Below are 18,511 nucleotides of genomic sequence, written 5' to 3'. Positions count from 1 at the left end.
TGTCTTATAGTTACTTTTATGTTACTGTTCTTTTTAATGTCTTATAATTATATCCCTCTTCATGCATTCCGAGCAATTTAGGTACTCATAATATTGGCATACTGTTTCAAATTATTGTGGAGCTAGCATCTTTGCATTCATGATTGCTAATTAACAAGTTTGATTGTTTTCTCAGTTTTTTATTTTTATTTTTGAACTTCCCAACCTAAATTAGTCTAAGAGTGAAGATTGAAGGAGGTTTTTTGTGATTGTTACAAATAGAGATCGAGGCAAACCTTCGGGGAGAAATTAACCCTCTCTTTTAAATACATTGGGATCCGGGCCTCTTAGAGCACCTGACTAATCCCACGGGGCACACATGTCACCCTTCTCACGTGTCAGGTGTATTGGAGGTGATGGAGGGGTCATACAAAATTTGATCTTATTTCTTTAACCTTGATCCTAACGCAGTTCCTGGAGGTCTGTAATAAGTGGTTGCCTATGCCTGTATTCTGTAGAATCCCTAATTTCTCTCTCTGTTTTATATTTATTTGAAGAGTATTAGCTAGGAAAAATTGGGGAACTCCATTAGACTTTCCACTTCAAGTATTCTGCATCATATTCATCCTGAACTCGTCCATCTAGGTGGAATATCAATCTTCCGAAAGTAGTAGTGAACTAAGATAAATTGGTAGGGTTACTAGAGAATCTTGTTGATAATCAATTTGAACTTGCTGATCCATGAAAGCTGTGATATGATGGTTTGTCTTTGCCATTGAATTGTATTCCTTTTATTTCTAATGGCTTCAAATCCTGGCTTATCCAGGGTCTGAGACTTTCTTCAAATCTTTTGAGTCCATTTCTAACGTGATGATTAGATGCTGCAATGGAAAACAATGAAGAGGATCAACCGTGGCTTTGTATCAACTCTTTCTGGGTTACTAGGCACCTGGCTGTGAAATCCGGTTTGATTAGATAATTTTACTTATGGATCGGGGTTTTAGAATACAATAATATTCAATGCGATAATAAATCAGAACAGATCAAGCGTTGGGGTTGTAAATTTTAATGTTAGACCAGAACTGTTTGAATTGGGCTCGGATTAAAGGCATAGGTGACCACATGATTGAATTATCCATCTCTCTTTTTCCACCTATGAGAAGCATTGGTAAAATCTTAATAATTAGAACCAGCTTAGGCATCTATGATACCGAGTCTAAAGCCTGCACCTATTAATCACTTGGGCAATTTCTCCAAAAATAATTACAATCACACTACCAGAAAATTTGTGTTGTGCATTGGACAAGAAATTTTTAGTGGAATTCTTGGGGGAGCTCTTGCTGATCTATAGGCAAAAGGTAGATCCTATTGTTAAATATGAGGATGGTGATTTCTATGAAACATTAGTCTTCAAAGTTTTCAAGCTATACCATGAGACTTAGAAATGGGTCAAGATGAAAAGCTTAGGAGACTACATGTTGTTCTCGGGTGATAATTGTTCATTGTCTCTCTATGCGAAGGAGTTTCCCGGATGTAAAGCTAATTGCATCTACTTTACTGACGATTATTTGGAGTTTATCGGGTGACTTATATACACAAATGGCAAAGCAGGTGGTCATGATCTAGGCATGCTTGACTTGGAGGGCGAAAGTGTACAACAATTTCCATGCCAGATGAAGAAGTCTAGGATAATTGTTGAACAACCCATGTGGGTCACCCCATCACTGTATTGAGTAATTTTTATTTTTATTTGTATCTCCACCAAAAACTCCTGCCATTCTAAATTTTATGACGAATTATGATGCAGATCCATTTAATTATTTGTTATATATAAGGAAACACTGCCTTAGAATTTTGGGTGATGGTTCGGTTCATCAAAAGAATTAGAGGCATCGTTTGATTTGTACTGTCTCTGGACCTCCTAAAAGAGTTATAGTGAAAAAAACACATAAAAAAACGCAAAGAAGTTTATTCTATAAACTGATGAAAATCAATTATATATACATAATTAAATGAATCATAGAATTTCTTTTGTTATATTATTACCATGGCTTACCATGTGTTTGGAAGCCCTTGCTTAGTGTTTATATACAACTAGAAAGTGGCATGTGCAAATGCACATGCATTCATGGAAAGGGTTCATACATAATTAAAATTCGAGTAATTTAGTAAATCCCCCATGTAGGGGTGCTACCCCTGCGAAATGCAAGATGAGATCTAACCCTTGACTTTTGTTGACCTGGTCAAACCATTAATTAAAACTATTGTAAAAAAAAATATGGGTAATTTAATAAAACAGCTCTGCGTGATGATGTGTTGGAGAACTCTCGGTGGAGTCCAATACTGGAGTTAAGCTGGACATTTTAATCCAAAGAGAATGCCATTCCAATCCAATATAGGCATGAAAAATAAGCCCCAATATGTTACTAACGAGTTGGACAAGATTAAAGCCCATTCATTACCAATATTGGGCTTGGTACGAGTGTTGTAAGCCCGATGTCTAGCCCTCTTGCCCAATCCATGTGCTAAATTGCGCCAAGATAGGAAATAAAAACGGAATTGTATCTATTGAGGGCAGCGGATCCTTTGTGATGCTTTTTATCTTGAATATCCTGCAGTAGTTTTGGACGGCTGATATATCGCCACATCAATAAAATATTAAATCCACACTATTTATATTTAAGAGTTCAGTGACCATTTATTTTCAAAACCTTTTTGTGAATTTAAAAAATAAAAAAAATCTGATCTATGCTCTCAAACGTAGAAGAAATGGGTGTTATTTTATGGTTTTGTGCACTTGCCATGTTTAGCCAAATAAAAAAAACCGAGTCCAAAAATCACGACTCATTTTATATAGTCCTGGCTTAAGATTTGGCCCGATATAATTGGTATCTATAACGGTGTAACCCAGCTTCATCCCTCTTAATCCAGTCAAATACACAGTCTTAGACTTGACTAGGGCTGGCAACAGATCAGTTCGGTATCGGATCAGTACCAATCCAATATTGATCCAATTTTTTTTCAACGTGTACCCGATCCGATCCAAAATGGATTAATGAATATGTGAACCGAATCCGATCCATTTCATTTCATCCTTAATCCAAAACTGATCAGATTTGAACATGTGCCTTATTTTCAAATGTTCAATGTTCACAAAATTAAAAAAAATATATAAAATCATATAAAATTTAAAATATTCTTCTTTCCAACCACAAATATAAACGAAAATAAAAAAGACTAAAACATTTAATCTATATGTATTCATATGAAATTAAGAATAATAAAATATGTTCGGATAGGATTTTTTTTCAGATCGGATTGGGGTAAGATTGAATCCAGTCCGAAATTGTTTTGGATCTAAGATTCCAATTCGAACCCGAACCAAAAATACGATGTTTCATATTTTTTTAGATTGGATCGGTTAGGACATCGGGTATATTTCGGATCTTTGCCGGCCCTAGACTTGACACAAAATTTATTCAAAATAATTTTCTTCTTCATAGAAATTCCACAAGTCATAAGTAGATTCTTCTAATTTAATATAATATTCAATATTGCTCTGGAAGTGAAACAAGGTATAGGAGCTTCAATACTTTCATAAATAATGGGTTTAGAAAAATTGGAATTCACACAATGTATAGTCCAAAATAATGATTTACAAAACGTGAAAAGAATGACCAGATAACTGTGTGAGGAGTATTAAGAGTAATTAGGTCTTTCATGGAACCTTTATGCATGTAAGGGGGGAGTGGATCTTTTGTACTACTTATTTTCTGTAGTAACGTACGTATAGTATATTTTGGACGGTTGAGATAGTGTCACATTGGGAATATATATATATATATATATATATATATTAGGCCTCTAAGATTGATTTTCTAGATCAGATTCGGAAAAAAAAAAGGTTTTGGACTTGATCGGAGGCTTGGTGAATGGAACTTTCAAATTTAATTATTATTATTATTTTTCCCTGATTTGTTGATTTGCTCTATGTAAACAGTTGTACTACAGAGGATCACAATCCTGGTTACGATAGTTCTGGATTTGGGATGATAATACGGCTTAGGGGCAACCATATCTCAAGACCATCTCTAATAATAAATAGACCCCAAAACAAATTCAAATAAATTGCAATCATAACCATAGTAACAATTTTTTTTTTTTTTTTAAGTCTCGTTTAAAATGTGTTTTGCACCTCCAACGATTAAAACAATGAGAAAAACTTGACTTTGTTATAAAGAATCGTTTTTACGTTTTTTAAATGCATTTTTTTGAAAAAACAAATTAAATAAATAATAAAAACCCATTTTTTGTAGGCCTATGGTAATTTTTATAACCTTACGGTTGTGTGTGATTTAGTTCAGGAAAATTATTTAATGTGGATTTTATGATAGTATGTTGATGTTATGGTTTTTATTTTTTCTTTTCTTTTCAATATTGTGTCCTTTTGCTCCAACGATTTTTTTTCTTTTTTTATAATTAAATTATAATTATTTAATACACCCCAATAAAATAAAATAAAATAAATGACTAGGGTGATGGTAGAATTCTCACTTTAGAAGAGAATATTTGGTATGATATTTTTATCTTCAGTAGAAAGAAATTTAGAAGAGTATGGCAAAGCATCAACATTAAGTTGTCATTAGATGATTCTCTTTGATTGATGGTATTTTTTTTATCTTGTACTATATGATTTTTATTAGTGTATTATGAGAAAATTCTTAGGTACGAAAATGTTAGTTTTGATTTTAAATAGCGTGTGTTAATCTATGTACCGGGCAAAGCATAGATATGGGAAAAAAGTTTATATAAGACTTATGTAATTTGTCACATGTGAATTCATGTCCATAGCACGTGCATTTTTTCTAGTACCATGGTTTTAAAACTCGTTTTAACGTCTCATCCATGAACGAGACCAAGTCGTCTCGGACGAGATTTAAAATCATGTTTAATACATATTTCTAAGAATAATGATTTTCTCACTCCCCCCTCTGATATACTCTCTAACGTGGCATGTGACAGAATAATAGATTTTCTTTCTTGAGATACACGACTGCATATATTTATGAGGATGTGCAGTTGTGCATCCCGAGAAAAGAAAATCTACGATTCTATCACATGCTATGAAGGGAGAGTAGAGGGAGTATGTTAGACAGGAGAGTCAGAAAATCACGATTTTATTTCTCATACATAGCTTTTGAAGATGTTTCAGTAATTTGTCATTATTGGTTCACTGGTCGACATGCACATCAAGTAAAAGCCTTGACTGTCTCATCGAACATTTCAATTCCCCTACCACCCACATACGAAACCCATAGTTATTGTTAGTGAAATTAGGAGTTAAGCTGTTAAATGAACAGCTATCCAAAACAACGGATATACATTATGAAAAGTTCACAATCATTAATGCAATTAAATCCGTAAAATTTAATATATCTTATTTTAAATTGCTTGCTGAAATATATATATATATATTACAATTACAGGCCTCCCAAGATAGGCTTGTCACATTAATTTGAACGCTTTAAGCTGTGGAGATTTGTACAAAATGAGACTATATATAACACAAGCAGCGCCCCAATTGTAGTACAAATATAGAGTATGACCGTTTAGGTCAAGTAGGAGAACACGCACCCATATGTGTCTGTCAATGAATATCATTAAATCTCGAGACATTAATTTTGGATCTCAAGGATTTCTATAAAATAATAAGGAAATAGGCCAAGAATGCACCACTTTAATTTCTTCTCCTTCATAATAATAATGTCTACAATCTTCAATCTCATAGCACGTGGGAAGAGATGAAGAACTAAAAGAACACATTGAGAAAGGCATTCCTTAGTTCTAGGGTGGCATGAAGCCCAAACTAATCCAGTTCTATATATTTTGAATTTTGAAAAGAAAAATAAATTAAAATATTTGTTCATTTCAGCTAATGACTTCAAGCTACAGCTTTCCACCAAGTGATAACGAACTTGCCTCAGAAATTTGAAATGCTAGGAACAACGATTTAGATTTACATAGACAAGTGAAACCGCATCTTGAACCCAAAATAACAAGAAATGACTAACATATTGAAGAGAGATGAACAAAGTCCTCCCTGATACAATGCTTGATGTTACAACCCTAGGAGTGGGGTGGTTTGTATGGAAAAATTTTACCATTAAATTTTAAGACAAGAAATATGATACATTAATTTCAATGGATTTCGTACCTTGTCATATCTTTTTTTATTATTAATGCCTATTTTATTTTGTTTGTATCATACATTGAAACAAATATATGAGATTCAAAAAGTTTCCATTTTTATGTTCTCCACAAATGATAAAAAGGCACATAACTAATATGACACCTTAATTTTAAAAGATTTTGCAACTTGTTGAATTATTTTCTACTGGTAATCAGTTTTCTTTTCTTTGTATCATACTCAGAACAAAACATGAAAGAGTAGATAACTTTCCTCTTTTGTTCTCTACAACATATCATACAAGAGGTATGATAAATCAACGAGAAAAAACATTTGCGATCTGTACGTGACTGATGTGGCAAGGACACAAAATCATAGATGTTTTATTTGGGATACACAAGGAAAAGGATCGGTTCTGTGCCCTTACCACGTTAGCCGCGTATAGACCATGTATGTTTTGCCGCATCGATTTATCATTAGTCATCATACAATTATGCATAATATATATGGTAATTAATTTTAAAATATTTTAAAATGTATTAAATCATTTTCCATTTATCTATTTTTATTATTTGTATGATACACTAAACCAAACAAATAACCTTTAGCAAGTTTCTCTTTTTTTTGTTCTTACACATCATGCAAGGCACATAATATGACACATTAATTTCAAAACATTTTACATTTCTACAAATCTTTTCTGTTAGTAATTCTTTTTCTGTTGTTTATATCATACATTGAATCAATAGATACATTGAACCCCATGGGGTTGGCCTAGTGGCGAGCTGACTCATGAGGAAGAGTCGGTCAAGTGTTCGAAACCTTATGAAATTATGAATTTTTTGAGATCACCCTACAAGTTCAGTTGACCCTTGACTCAACCTGTTGCACGTAGGACTTTGTAAACTATGAACTCTTTAGGACCACCGTCCAAGTTCAATTGACCCTTGACTCAACCTGTTGCACGTAGGATTTTGTGGTGAGGGGGCGATGCATGTGACTACCAGATTAGTACTACCCGCAAGGTGGGGATAACCACGATATAAATTTCTTTTTTGTGTGAGATTTGACGGGTGTAAGCAGGTGGCACGTACTCTTTAAAATTAGTGGTGTTGAGCCGTCTGGTACATTTGTGTATAATTTACAATTGAATAATGATGCTAAAGTGACCTCGTGTACTTTAGAATTTCATACAGAGTAGTGGTAAACGTAACTGCTGACACATAGTGAGTTTTCTTCGCAGTACCCTGTAGTGATATTAGAATAATTATTACAGTCATGGGAGCTTAGTTTGTGATTTATTCATCTTGTAGAAGAAGACTTTAATAATAACCTAAATGTAATAAGGTCATAGGCTCACGGAGAGTGAACTTATGCGTTTACACACAATCCCGATTGTGTATGTGAGATCTAATGGTTGGGATAAAAGAAGTATCCTTTGAAAATATTACAATTCTTTAAGATTAATCTCAACTGTTAGATCTCACATATAGCCAATCAGGATTGTGCGTGATTCACTTTCACGAGTTTATGGATCCCACCACAATGAAATATGAGAGTATTTTTTATACGTGGGTCATCTTGAAAAACAGAAGATGTTTCTCTTATTTTAAAAAGGTAAAGATTTCAATATTTAATGATATACTTCTTTATACTTTGTAAAGAGGGGGTGGGGAGATGAAAATACTTGAATATGTCAACTCGCTCCCGATGGGGAACAAGACAATGAGATATTGAATTTGAAAATCATGACTAAGTAAGAGTGTCCGATTTTAATTTGTAAGGAACTTATAACCATAACCATTATATTTAGTTTGATTCCGGGTTTGATTTCAAAATAAATGGAATCGAAATCGGAACCACCAAAAATCATGGGTATCCATCAATTTCAATTCTCAAGAATCAAATGAGAAAAAAAAATATTTCAAATCATAATTAAAAAATCTCTTTAAAAAACTTCAAAAACCCTGATTCTGATTTCCTTTTTATTAGAACCGATTAAAGCCGCATCTAAAACTGAATCGAACCGATAGAAATCGGAAGTGTTAGATTCTATTCAAAGGGTAGTCGCGGGTACCCGGAACCAATTTATTTTGTCATTTCTTTTCATACTAAAGGTGATTTAAGGTTTTTTTTTTATTTTTTAATTTCAAAATAAATGCTTGTTATATAAAATTCTTCAATGTTTCATATAAATTATTGAATGGAGCTCAAAATAAGTTACTTTCTAAACGTTCAATACTTTTAACTCTGATAAATTTCTTAATTTTGAAAAGAATCATTAATTTGTATTTTTAGTATAACAAATTATAACTATATTAATAATTTTGTTGGTAATATGAGAGGAGAGATCGGGTTTGAGAAACCTGATTAGGTGGCAATATATCTAACATTGTATTCTTGCCGTAATTTAAACCTTGTTGAGTTGACAAGAATTTTGATCGAGTCAATATGACTAGGTTTGATTTTGAGGTGACTTGGCTCCCAAACTTCGACTCAAAATGTACTAAGTCAGACACGCGATCCAGTTATTTGGTTATATACAAAAAAAAAAAATATCTGAATTAGTTTTAAAACGAGTTATATATTTCTAAAATTAATATATTTTGTTTGACTAATCCAAATTGACCCATAAGTTTTGAAGTTGACTCAAGTCGTTTAGACATTCATGTAGGATTGACTTTTTAAAATTTTAAAATTATGATTCTCAAACGACATAACATATATTACAATATTTTTGACAAAAATATATTTTTTAATTTTACGGGCACTGTCGAGGGCACATGTTAACACATTAAAATGCATTAATGCACCTCCACCACAGAAAATTTTATTTATATTTATTATTCAAAATACTTTTAAAATCTATTTTACAACCTAAACTAATAAAAGACCTTAAAAAAATGTGGAGATGTATTAAATTAGTGTAACATGTGCCTTAAGGGTTAATGCACATGTTAACGAAGCCCTTATTTGACTTAAAAGAAACCGAGACAGTTAAGTCGTTCTGTTTTCGAGTTTTAAAACATATAGATTCAACTTGGATTCTCATTTTCCACGCATAAGTCATTTTAAAATGATATTTATTTTTTAAATGAAGACTTACAATATAAAGATACACTTCTGCCTCAACGCTAGTTGTTGGACATTGTAATCATGACGTCAAACAATTTCATCATCTGCCTTAGCAAGTTGCCATTCAACATTTTTGTCTTTGCTATTAAGGTTTTAAGAATATAAAGATGCTCTTCTGCCTTAACGCTAGTCGTCGGATATTATAATCAAAACATCAAAAATTTAATCATTTGTCTTAGCAAGTGTTTCCATACAACATTTTTGTCTTTGCTATTAAGGTTTTCAAATATGTCATCAGTGATCGAGATGTCAAAATTTTCATTATTTGCCTTATTAGCAAGTGTTTCCATACAACATTTTTATCTTTGTTATTAAGGTTTTTAGAATATGTTGTCAGATATTGTAATTGAGACGATCATTTGCCTTAGCAAGTGTTTCCATACGATATTTTTGTCTTTGCTATTAAGGTTTTTAGAATATAAAGATGCTCTTCTACCTCAATGCTAGTCGTCGAATATTGTAACCGAGATGTCAAAAATTTAATCATTTGCCTTAGCAAGTATTTCCACACAACATTTTTTGCCTTCGCTATAACACATCAAACAATGATGAGAATGACACAATGAGCCACACGCTGAATAAGCTATGTATCCCACTTTTAAAATATCATTGACCCCATAAATTTTTAATCCATGACCAAGAAACAATGAGCTTGAAAGACTACCAATGACATTCAAAAGGAGAATTGGCTATCTGGCAAACCAAATTTTTACCTACCTACCGAGTGAATATCCATTGTTAGGGGGGATCCCCCATGTTAGATTATGGAGTCGTGATAATGTGACTCGCCAAGTGGTATACTCAAACGACTTCGGGTACCATATATATATGTACACATGATTGCACTTCCCCATAAAAATGTATCCCAAGGGAACTGTGTAACCTGAGGCATACAAATCTACGGTTTCTAAACTTATCCGCGTCATGGAGTTACTTGAGTATGCTACCTGGCGAGTCATATTACCATAATCCTAGATTATAAGATTATAACTTTTTATCTTTTTTTCTATGAGTGCTGACTTTCTAGTTAGAAATTCTATATATAGGGTCGGGTTCTTACGACCCCTATTACTACTCATATTGCGACACATCATTTTGTCTTATATGGGCAAAAATGTTTGGAATAGGCTGATTTTTTGTGAGGATGATCTCTATGGTGAGGAGATCATCCTTGCCAAAAATCAGCTCATTATGAAACTTCTAGACCGTCCAATTTTTGTTGAAAAATTATAGACCGTCCAATTTTTGTAAATCAATTTTGATGGGATTAGAAGTTTTGGAATGGGATGATTTTTTGCCAGGATGATCCCCTCATCACAGAGATCATCCTCACAAAAAATCAGCCTATTCCAAACATTTTTGTCCATATAAGACAAAACGGTGTGTCGCAATGTGAGTCGTAATAGGGGTCGTAATAACGCTGTCCATGTATATATATACTCTGGTCTGTCTGGAGTCCACGATGACTCTTCATTAAAAAAAAAAAAAAAAAAACATCATGGGCCATGCCCATGGGTTAAAATGGGAGCGGATGCTTGCAGTGAGTTTTCTCTACAGTACCGATGATTGAAAGACAGTCACGTCACATAGTCACAAAAATCTGTTTCGTTAAAAAAATTAGAGGTCATGGACCGTCCATCTTCAAAGCCTACATCGGACTCAAAGAAATCTATTATTTTCAAAAAAAAAAAAAAAAAAAAAATTTCAAATCTAATCTACACTATGATCCATACAAGGCTGAGTTGTCTGATTTTATTCTCACGATTTCAATTTCTACTAATTAAAAGACACAACAGGGAAGAGGCACCACAGAGGATCCGCTTCGGGGTTTAATGGGATAGAAGCCTGTTTCACGTTGTACATGTTTGCGTGTGCATAACATAATGGTTTTTACTCGTATCGCTAGGAAACACTCTGTCATTTACTGCGATTCTCACAAGTCCGACGTGGGATGTCCACATAATCATAGATGTGTTTCCTCGTGATACGATAAAAAACAATTGACGGTTTTGTATGCATGTTCATGCCAGAATTGTGAGAATCACAGTAAATCCTGTGTCACCCAAGCACGACTCTAAAAAAATGGAATTTCTTTTTTTATCATTCTGTTTCCTCCTTGTAAGGTGCTTATAAATAGCTGCGTGGTCTCTCTAGATTCTCAACTCTAAAAGGAGAAGAATCTCTAAAGAGAAGTGAGTGATCAAAGCTTAGATAGATAGCTGGCCATGGATGTGGAACAAGTTCTTCACATGAATGGAGGAGAAAGAGAACTCAGCTATGCTAATAACTCCATACTTCAAGTATCTCCTCTCTCTCTCTCTCTCTCACACACACACACACACACAAACATATTTTTTTCTTTGTTGATTTCCTACCTATTGAGTTTCCTTCTAAATGATTTGCATTATATGTTTACAGAGAACAGTGATTGCCAAGGTGAAACCCATAGTAGAAGAGACCATACTAAATCTGTACTGCTCGACCCTCCCTCAGTGCCTAAGGATTGCAGATTTAGGTTGCTCTTCAGGACCCAACACCCTAGTGGTGATCTCTGAGATAATAGATACAATTGAAATGAAATGCCACCATTTGAATCGTCAGCCACCCGGATTCCAAGTCTTCCTAAATGATCTCCCAGGAAATGATTTTAACACCATCTTCAGGTCGTTGCCTACTTTTTATGAAAAACTCAAGAAAGAGAAAGGCGATGAGTTCGGTCCGTGTTTCATAACCGGAATGCCTGGATCTTTCTATGGGAGGCTATTTCCAAGAGAAACTATTCACTTTGTTCACTCTTCTTATAGCCTCCACTTTCTCTCTCGGGTTCCTCAAGGGTTTGAAAGTGAAGGAGAAACTCCATTGAACAAGGGAAATATTTACTTAACAACGACGAGCCCTCCGAACATGCTTAAGTCGTACTTTGAGCAATTTCAGTGGGACTTCTCGTTGTTTCTTAGATTACGATCCGAAGAAATAATTCCCGGAGGAAGAATGGTCCTAACATTTATGGGTAGGAGAACTGATGATCCCTCAAAAGATGAAAATTGCACACCTTGGACATTATTAGGGTCCGCTCTCAGTGACATGGTCACAGAGGTACCTTAATTGTTACCCATTTTAGTATCCTACTGTTAACCCATTGTTTTATATCTTATAAAAATCAGCTTAATTCAATGTAGGGGTTCGTGGACGAGGAAAAACTGGACTCCTTCAACCTTCCATATTATGCGGCTTCTGCTAAAGAAATAAAGAACTTAATTCAGGCTGAAGGATCATTTAAGCTCGATCGACTCGAGACTTTCGAAGTTGATTGGGATGGTAACATTGAAGAAGATGATAAAAGAGACAAAATTAATAGGGGGCAAAACATAGCCATGTGCATAAGAGCTGTGGCTGAATCAATGCTGGAGAGTCACTTCGGAGAGGAAATTATGGATGATTTGTTCTCTAGGTTCATGAAGAAGGCGATTGAGCTCCTAATGAAAGATGAAGCCAAGTATGTCAATGTAGTCATCTCCGCGACAAAGAAAGAATGAAGATCCTCTAAGTTTACTATATGTTACTATAATGAAGCTTGTTTCAAATAACCAAATATGGAACTTTACATTGGGCAAGTTGTGCCACAAGCCAGAGATAAGATATTCTCTTGTTCTGAAAAATTAATGTTTGAAAATATGGGAAAATTATTTATTTCTAAATAATCCCTAAAATTTGTGATAGTTTGATTGGACATTTATTCAACTTTTTAATTTTTTAATGTTCCCTCATAATTAGTGTCGAGCTCACAGTTTTTTTTTATAGTTGAACTCGAAGCTTTTTTTACTTAGTGTCGAGTTCATAATTTTTATCGCAAAACTCACCATTGTTTACTGTCGAGTTCACCACTTTTAATTTAAAAAATAGTGAAATTGACACTAGTAAAACCCACTAATTTTCAATTTTCAATTAAAATATATGAAAAGATCGTTTAAAAACTTGAGATAACAATTTGTTAAGATGATTTTAACTCAAAAGAATCATTCTTGATTAATTTTCATCTAAAAACTAAGAAAAAAAATGAAAAAATCTTAATTTTTTTATATACATCTTCAAAATGTTTGAAAACCCCCTTGAAAATGATGTCTTCTTCCTTCTTAAATCCTTTCCAATGAAATGAAGCCCCCAATACTTAGTTGAGATGTCAAAAATCCAACTTTTTTGGATAAAAACATTGAGTTTGAACGACTATGGAATTCAATCATAAGAAATGTGGGAGATGAGGTCAGAGATTGTTAAGAAAAGAAAAAATTACGAATTGGACTATTAAGAGACCGTCCAAAACTTAATGGCTATTCAGAAAAAAAATCCCTCTACCAAGGTCCTTTAAGTAATTTTCCCTTAACAAAATTTTTTTTCTCTTTTATCCTCATAGTGAAAAAAAATGAAATTTTTTGATAACATCACATTGTGGCATTCAAAAACATGATCCAATACAACACTGTCGTAGAGGACGAAATTCTATGAATTTGAATATATATATATATAGGGGACGATTTAGCAGCCTTAAAGTTTGCCAAGTTTGGTGCCAAACATTTTTTAAAATATGGGTTAGAAGCTTTGGAATGAGCTGATTTTTTGTGAGGATGATCTCTATGATGAGGAGATCATCCTCACCAAAAATCAGCCTATTCCAAAACTTTTAACCCCATCAAAAGTGATTTACAAAAATTGGACGGTCCACGATTCTTTAACTTGTAAACTAGGGTTAGAATTTCAAAATGAGCTGATTTTTTGTGAAGATGATCTCTTCACCGTAGAGATCATCCTTACAAAAAATCAGCCTATTCCAAAACTTCTAACCCCATCAAAAGTGATTTACAAAAAATGTTTGACATAAAATTTGGCAAACTTTAGGACTGCCGAACTACTCCCTATATATATTTATATGGGTTATGATCCGTAAACACATAAAACTACTCATAAAGTTAAAACATGTTTTGTCTTATATGGGCAAAGATGTCTGGAATAGACTGATTTTTTATGAGAATGATCTCTATAGTGAGAGGATCATCCTTGCAAAAAATCAATCAATTCCAAAACTTCTAACCCCATCAAAAGTGGTTTACAAAAAATAAACAATCAAGAATTCTTCAACTTATAAACATGGTGCTAGAAATTTCAAAATGGACTAATTTTTGGTGAGGATGATCTCTTCACCATAGAGATCATCATCACAAAAAATTAGTCCATTTTGAACATTTTTACCCATATAAGACAAAACACGTTGTAGTTTTATGAGTAGCTTTATGTATCTATGAATCCTGACCCCATATATATATATATATATATATGGATAGTGTTCAATGGCTAACTTTTTGGCAAAACATTTTTCAAAACATGAGTTAGATCTCCTCACCAAAAATCAGCCCATTCCAAAACTTCTAACCCATGTTTACAAGTTGAAAAATCGTGGACCGTTCATTTTTTGTAAACTATTTTTGATGGGGTTAGAAGTTTTGGAATGGGCTGATTTTTGGTGATGATGATCTCCTCACCGTAGAGATCATCCTCACCAAAAATTAGCCCATTCCAAAACTTCTAACTTATGTTTTGAAAAATATTTTGTCAAAAAGTTTGCCATTGAACGGGATCATATATATATATGGGTCCCGTTCGCCACCCTTAGTTTTACCACACACTTTAACAAACGCGTGTTGTCTTACATGGGTTAGAAGTTTCGGAATGAGCTGATTTTTGGTGAGGATGATCTCTATGGTGAGGAGATCATCCTCACCAAAAATCAGCTCATTCCAAAACTTCTAACCCCATCAAAATTGATTTACAAAAAATGGACGGTCCACGATTTTTCAACGTGTAAACATGGGGCTAAACATTTCGGAATGGGCTGATTTTTGGGGAGGATGATCTTCTAATCATAGAGATCATCCTCACCAAAAATCAGCTCATTCCAAAACTTCTAACCTATATAGGACAAAAAACGTTTCTTAAAATGTGTGGTAAAACTTAGGGTGCTGAACATTTCCCTATATATATATATAGGGTCTCGTTCAGCAACAAACATTTTGACAAACATTTTGGCAAACTATTTTTCAAAACATGGGTTAGAGGTTTTTGAATGGGCTGATTTTTGGTGAGGATGATCTCTACGGTGAGGAGATCATTTTCACCAAAAATCAGCCCATTCCAAAACTTCTAACCCCAGTTTATAAGTTGAAAAATCGTGGACCGTCCATTTTTTGTAAACCATTTTTGATAGGGTTAGAAGTTTCGAAATGGGCTGATTTTTGGTGATGATGATCTCCTCACCGTAGAGATCATCCTTACCAAAAATCAGCTCATTCCAAAACCTCTAACCTATATTTTGAAAAATGTTTTGCCAAAATGTTTGTTGCTGAACATTTCCCATATATATATATATATATATATATATACGGGTCACGTTCCTAAGACTCATATTGAGACTCACATTGCGACACACCGTTTTGTCTTATATGGGCAAAAATGTTTGGAATGAGCTGATTTTTTTGTGAGGATGATCTCTGTGATGAGGGGATCATCCTGGCAAAAAATCATCCCATTCCAAAACTTCTAACCCCATCAAAATTGATTTACAAAAATTGGACGGTCTATAATTTTTCAACAAAAATTGGACGGTCTAGAAGTTTCATAATGAGCTGATTTTTGGCAAGGATGATCTCCTCACCATAGAGATCATCCTCACAAAAAATCAGCCCATTCCAAATATTTTTGCCCATATAAGACAAAACGGTGTGTCGCAATGTGAGTCCCAATATGAGTCTTAGGAACGCTGTTCTATATATATATATATAGGGTCAGGTTCAAGGGCCATGTGAGAAAACATGTAAGAAAACTTTTGGCGGTAAATAAAATTTTAAAATATGGATTAGAAATTTTAGATTGAGCTGATTTTTTTGTGAGGATGATCTCTATGATGGGAAGATCATCCAAAAAAAAAATCAGCCCAATCTGAAACTTCTAACCCCATTAAAAGTGATTTAGAATGTGGACCGTCGATTTTTTTTCAATTTTTATCACTAATTTGTAAATCACTTTTGATGGATTTAGAGGTTTCTGATTGAGCTGATTTTTTGTGAGGATGATCTTCTCATCATAGTGACCATCATTGCAAAAAATCAGCTCAATCCAAAACCTCTAACCCTTATTTTGAAAAACGAAAGTTTTCTTACATGTTTTCTCACATGGCCCTTGAACCTGACCCACATATATATATTAAAAAAAGTTATTTTTCACTATTATATTTTATTTTAAATTTGAATGTTTAATAATCGTTCATTTTCAACACTATTAATTACGCTAGAAAAATATTATTTTCTTTTTATCATGAGTTTTTTCATAAAATTTAAAAGATTGTGGTGTTGGATTTCTTATATGATAATTCATGTGGATCCCACAATTTTTTTTTTCGATTTAAGATTTTTCGGTGCCGGAGAGAGAGCGACAAATTTCTATCTTTATCACTTACATTGTCATGCCACATGTCAAAACATTGCTGGAGAGCGCTGTCAGCAAACAGTCACTCGTGCTTTCCTAGTTCAAAAGTTTAAAATTAAATTAAAATTAAAAAGGCAGGTTTCTTTTTATTTTTTAATAATATTAGTGGTGGCTCCTCAACTACAAAGTACGTACCACATAAGACCATTCCATTAACTTTAAAAACTACTCTAACTTTAACTCACGGTAGAGGCTCCCCATCAAACAGACCGTTGAGATTAAAGGAATGTTCGGTGAAACTTATAAAATATTAAAAAGGACCGACTAGTTACACACCAACCTTAAATTTTTTTTATTTTTTATTTTTTATTTTTTATTTTTTTTATATTTTTCTAGTCTATAATTTAGCCTACTGCTTGCACTCGGATACCAAATTTTTTAACATTTAAGTTTTATTTTAACTTTTAATTTTGTATTATTTGCTCGTGCTTTATTTTAATAGTGTTTTGTGATTGATTTTGTTTGTATTCTCTTTGATTCCAATTTAATTAAGACATTGATTTTCTAATCATTCTTTAGAAGTTAATTTGAATCTATATATTTTAAGAAAACATAATTTTATAAACATGATTCTAAATCAAGAATAAAAAAAAAAAATTTCTGCAAAAATTATTGAACTAGCAATAATTGTTTTGTGCATAAATGAGAAAAAACAAAATATTAAAAACACAAAAGAAGAGTGCAACTTTTTTTTAATTATTTTTGGAATGTAATAATCCAAATGGAGTGCAAATGGGATTTTTCAAGTGATGGAGTGCAATTGATAATGAGTGGTGTGCAATTAGTTGGTCCATATTAAAATTAGAGTGATTCTATTTCCACACTAACTTTTTCTAATGCCACCCCAAATTGTGTGTTAATTCTTTGGTGATTTACCTATGAATTGGGGTGGCGTTAGCAAAAGTTGATTTGGCAAACTAGCAATAGAATTTCTCTAAAATTACCTTCGCCACATACAATTAAATAGTGTCAGATTTTTGTTTAAACAGGACTTATTCTACCATGAAGGATCTTGTAAAGGATTCTTCTGTCCATTAACATCACAACCAACTTTGTAGGCAAATGATTTTTGAACTCAATTTGATAGTCAAACTCAAAACTCACTGACGTGTCATGAGCAAAGAACTATAGATTCTTTCGCTCGGGATACCCAACTATACCTTCGGGATATACAACTGTAGATATCAGGTTGATTGTATATCCCGAAGGATAGAATCTACGATTCTTTGCCCATGCCACGTTAGTGAGATTTTGAGTTTCCCAGTCAGGTTGAGTTCAAAATCAGCACTCAACTTTGTTTGAAGAAGTCCAACAAAAATTTTTAGGATTTTTCTAGTCTCGACAAACAGTCGAGGCTTCACCAAAATCTGATTGTTGCGATAATTGGAAAATAAGATTTTCTTAGAAATCAGTTAAATTTATTGAGGGATTAAAATAAATTTTTTTGAAATACATCTTACTTGGGAAACCTTAGCATTTAAGATTTATTTTGTTTTCTATGTAAATGTTGTAGGGCTCTATAAAGAAATAAGATTTAATTTATTCTTAGATAATGGTTATGAGTACATCTATAGATAGATCAAAATACATCAATAACAACATTCGGATAAGATCCTACATCTATTCCCAATCTAATTAGATTAATTATATTAATCTTATGCTAATTCAGATTCTCAT

The 18,511-nt window shown here is 33.2% G+C and overlaps 1 protein-coding gene across 1 annotated transcript; it reads left to right on the top strand.

Moving 5' to 3' along the window:
- Positions 1-11,471: 11,471 nt before the first annotated feature.
- LOC147407593 (putative jasmonic acid carboxyl methyltransferase 2) lies at positions 11,472-13,047 on the top strand. Its single transcript, XM_086432851.1, has 3 exons — positions 11,472-11,601; positions 11,720-12,397; positions 12,481-13,047. The coding sequence occupies exons 1-3, from the start codon at positions 11,527-11,529 to the stop codon at positions 12,835-12,837; spliced, it is 1,110 nt and encodes a 369-aa protein (XP_086288977.1). The 5' UTR covers positions 11,472-11,526; the 3' UTR covers positions 12,838-13,047.
- Positions 13,048-18,511: the final 5,464 nt, after the last annotated feature.

Source organism: Akebia trifoliata, chromosome 3 (genome assembly GCF_017979445.1).
Source record: "Akebia trifoliata isolate Shusen 1 chromosome 3, ASM1797944v1, whole genome shotgun sequence".
Lineage (NCBI taxonomy): Eukaryota > Viridiplantae > Streptophyta > Magnoliopsida > Ranunculales > Lardizabalaceae > Akebia > Akebia trifoliata.
This window is presented reverse-complemented; position numbering and strand designations above follow the sequence as displayed.

Coding starts and splice junctions, on each gene's coding strand:
- LOC147407593 (XM_086432851.1), top strand. CDS start 11,527: ATGGATGTGGAACAAGTTCTTCACATGAATGGAGGAGAAAGAGAACTC. Junction 11,602..11,719: donor CTAATAACTCCATACTTCAA/GTATCTCCTCTC, acceptor ATATGTTTACAG/AGAACAGTGATTGCCAAGGT. Junction 12,398..12,480: donor TCAGTGACATGGTCACAGAG/GTACCTTAATTG, acceptor AATTCAATGTAG/GGGTTCGTGGACGAGGAAAA.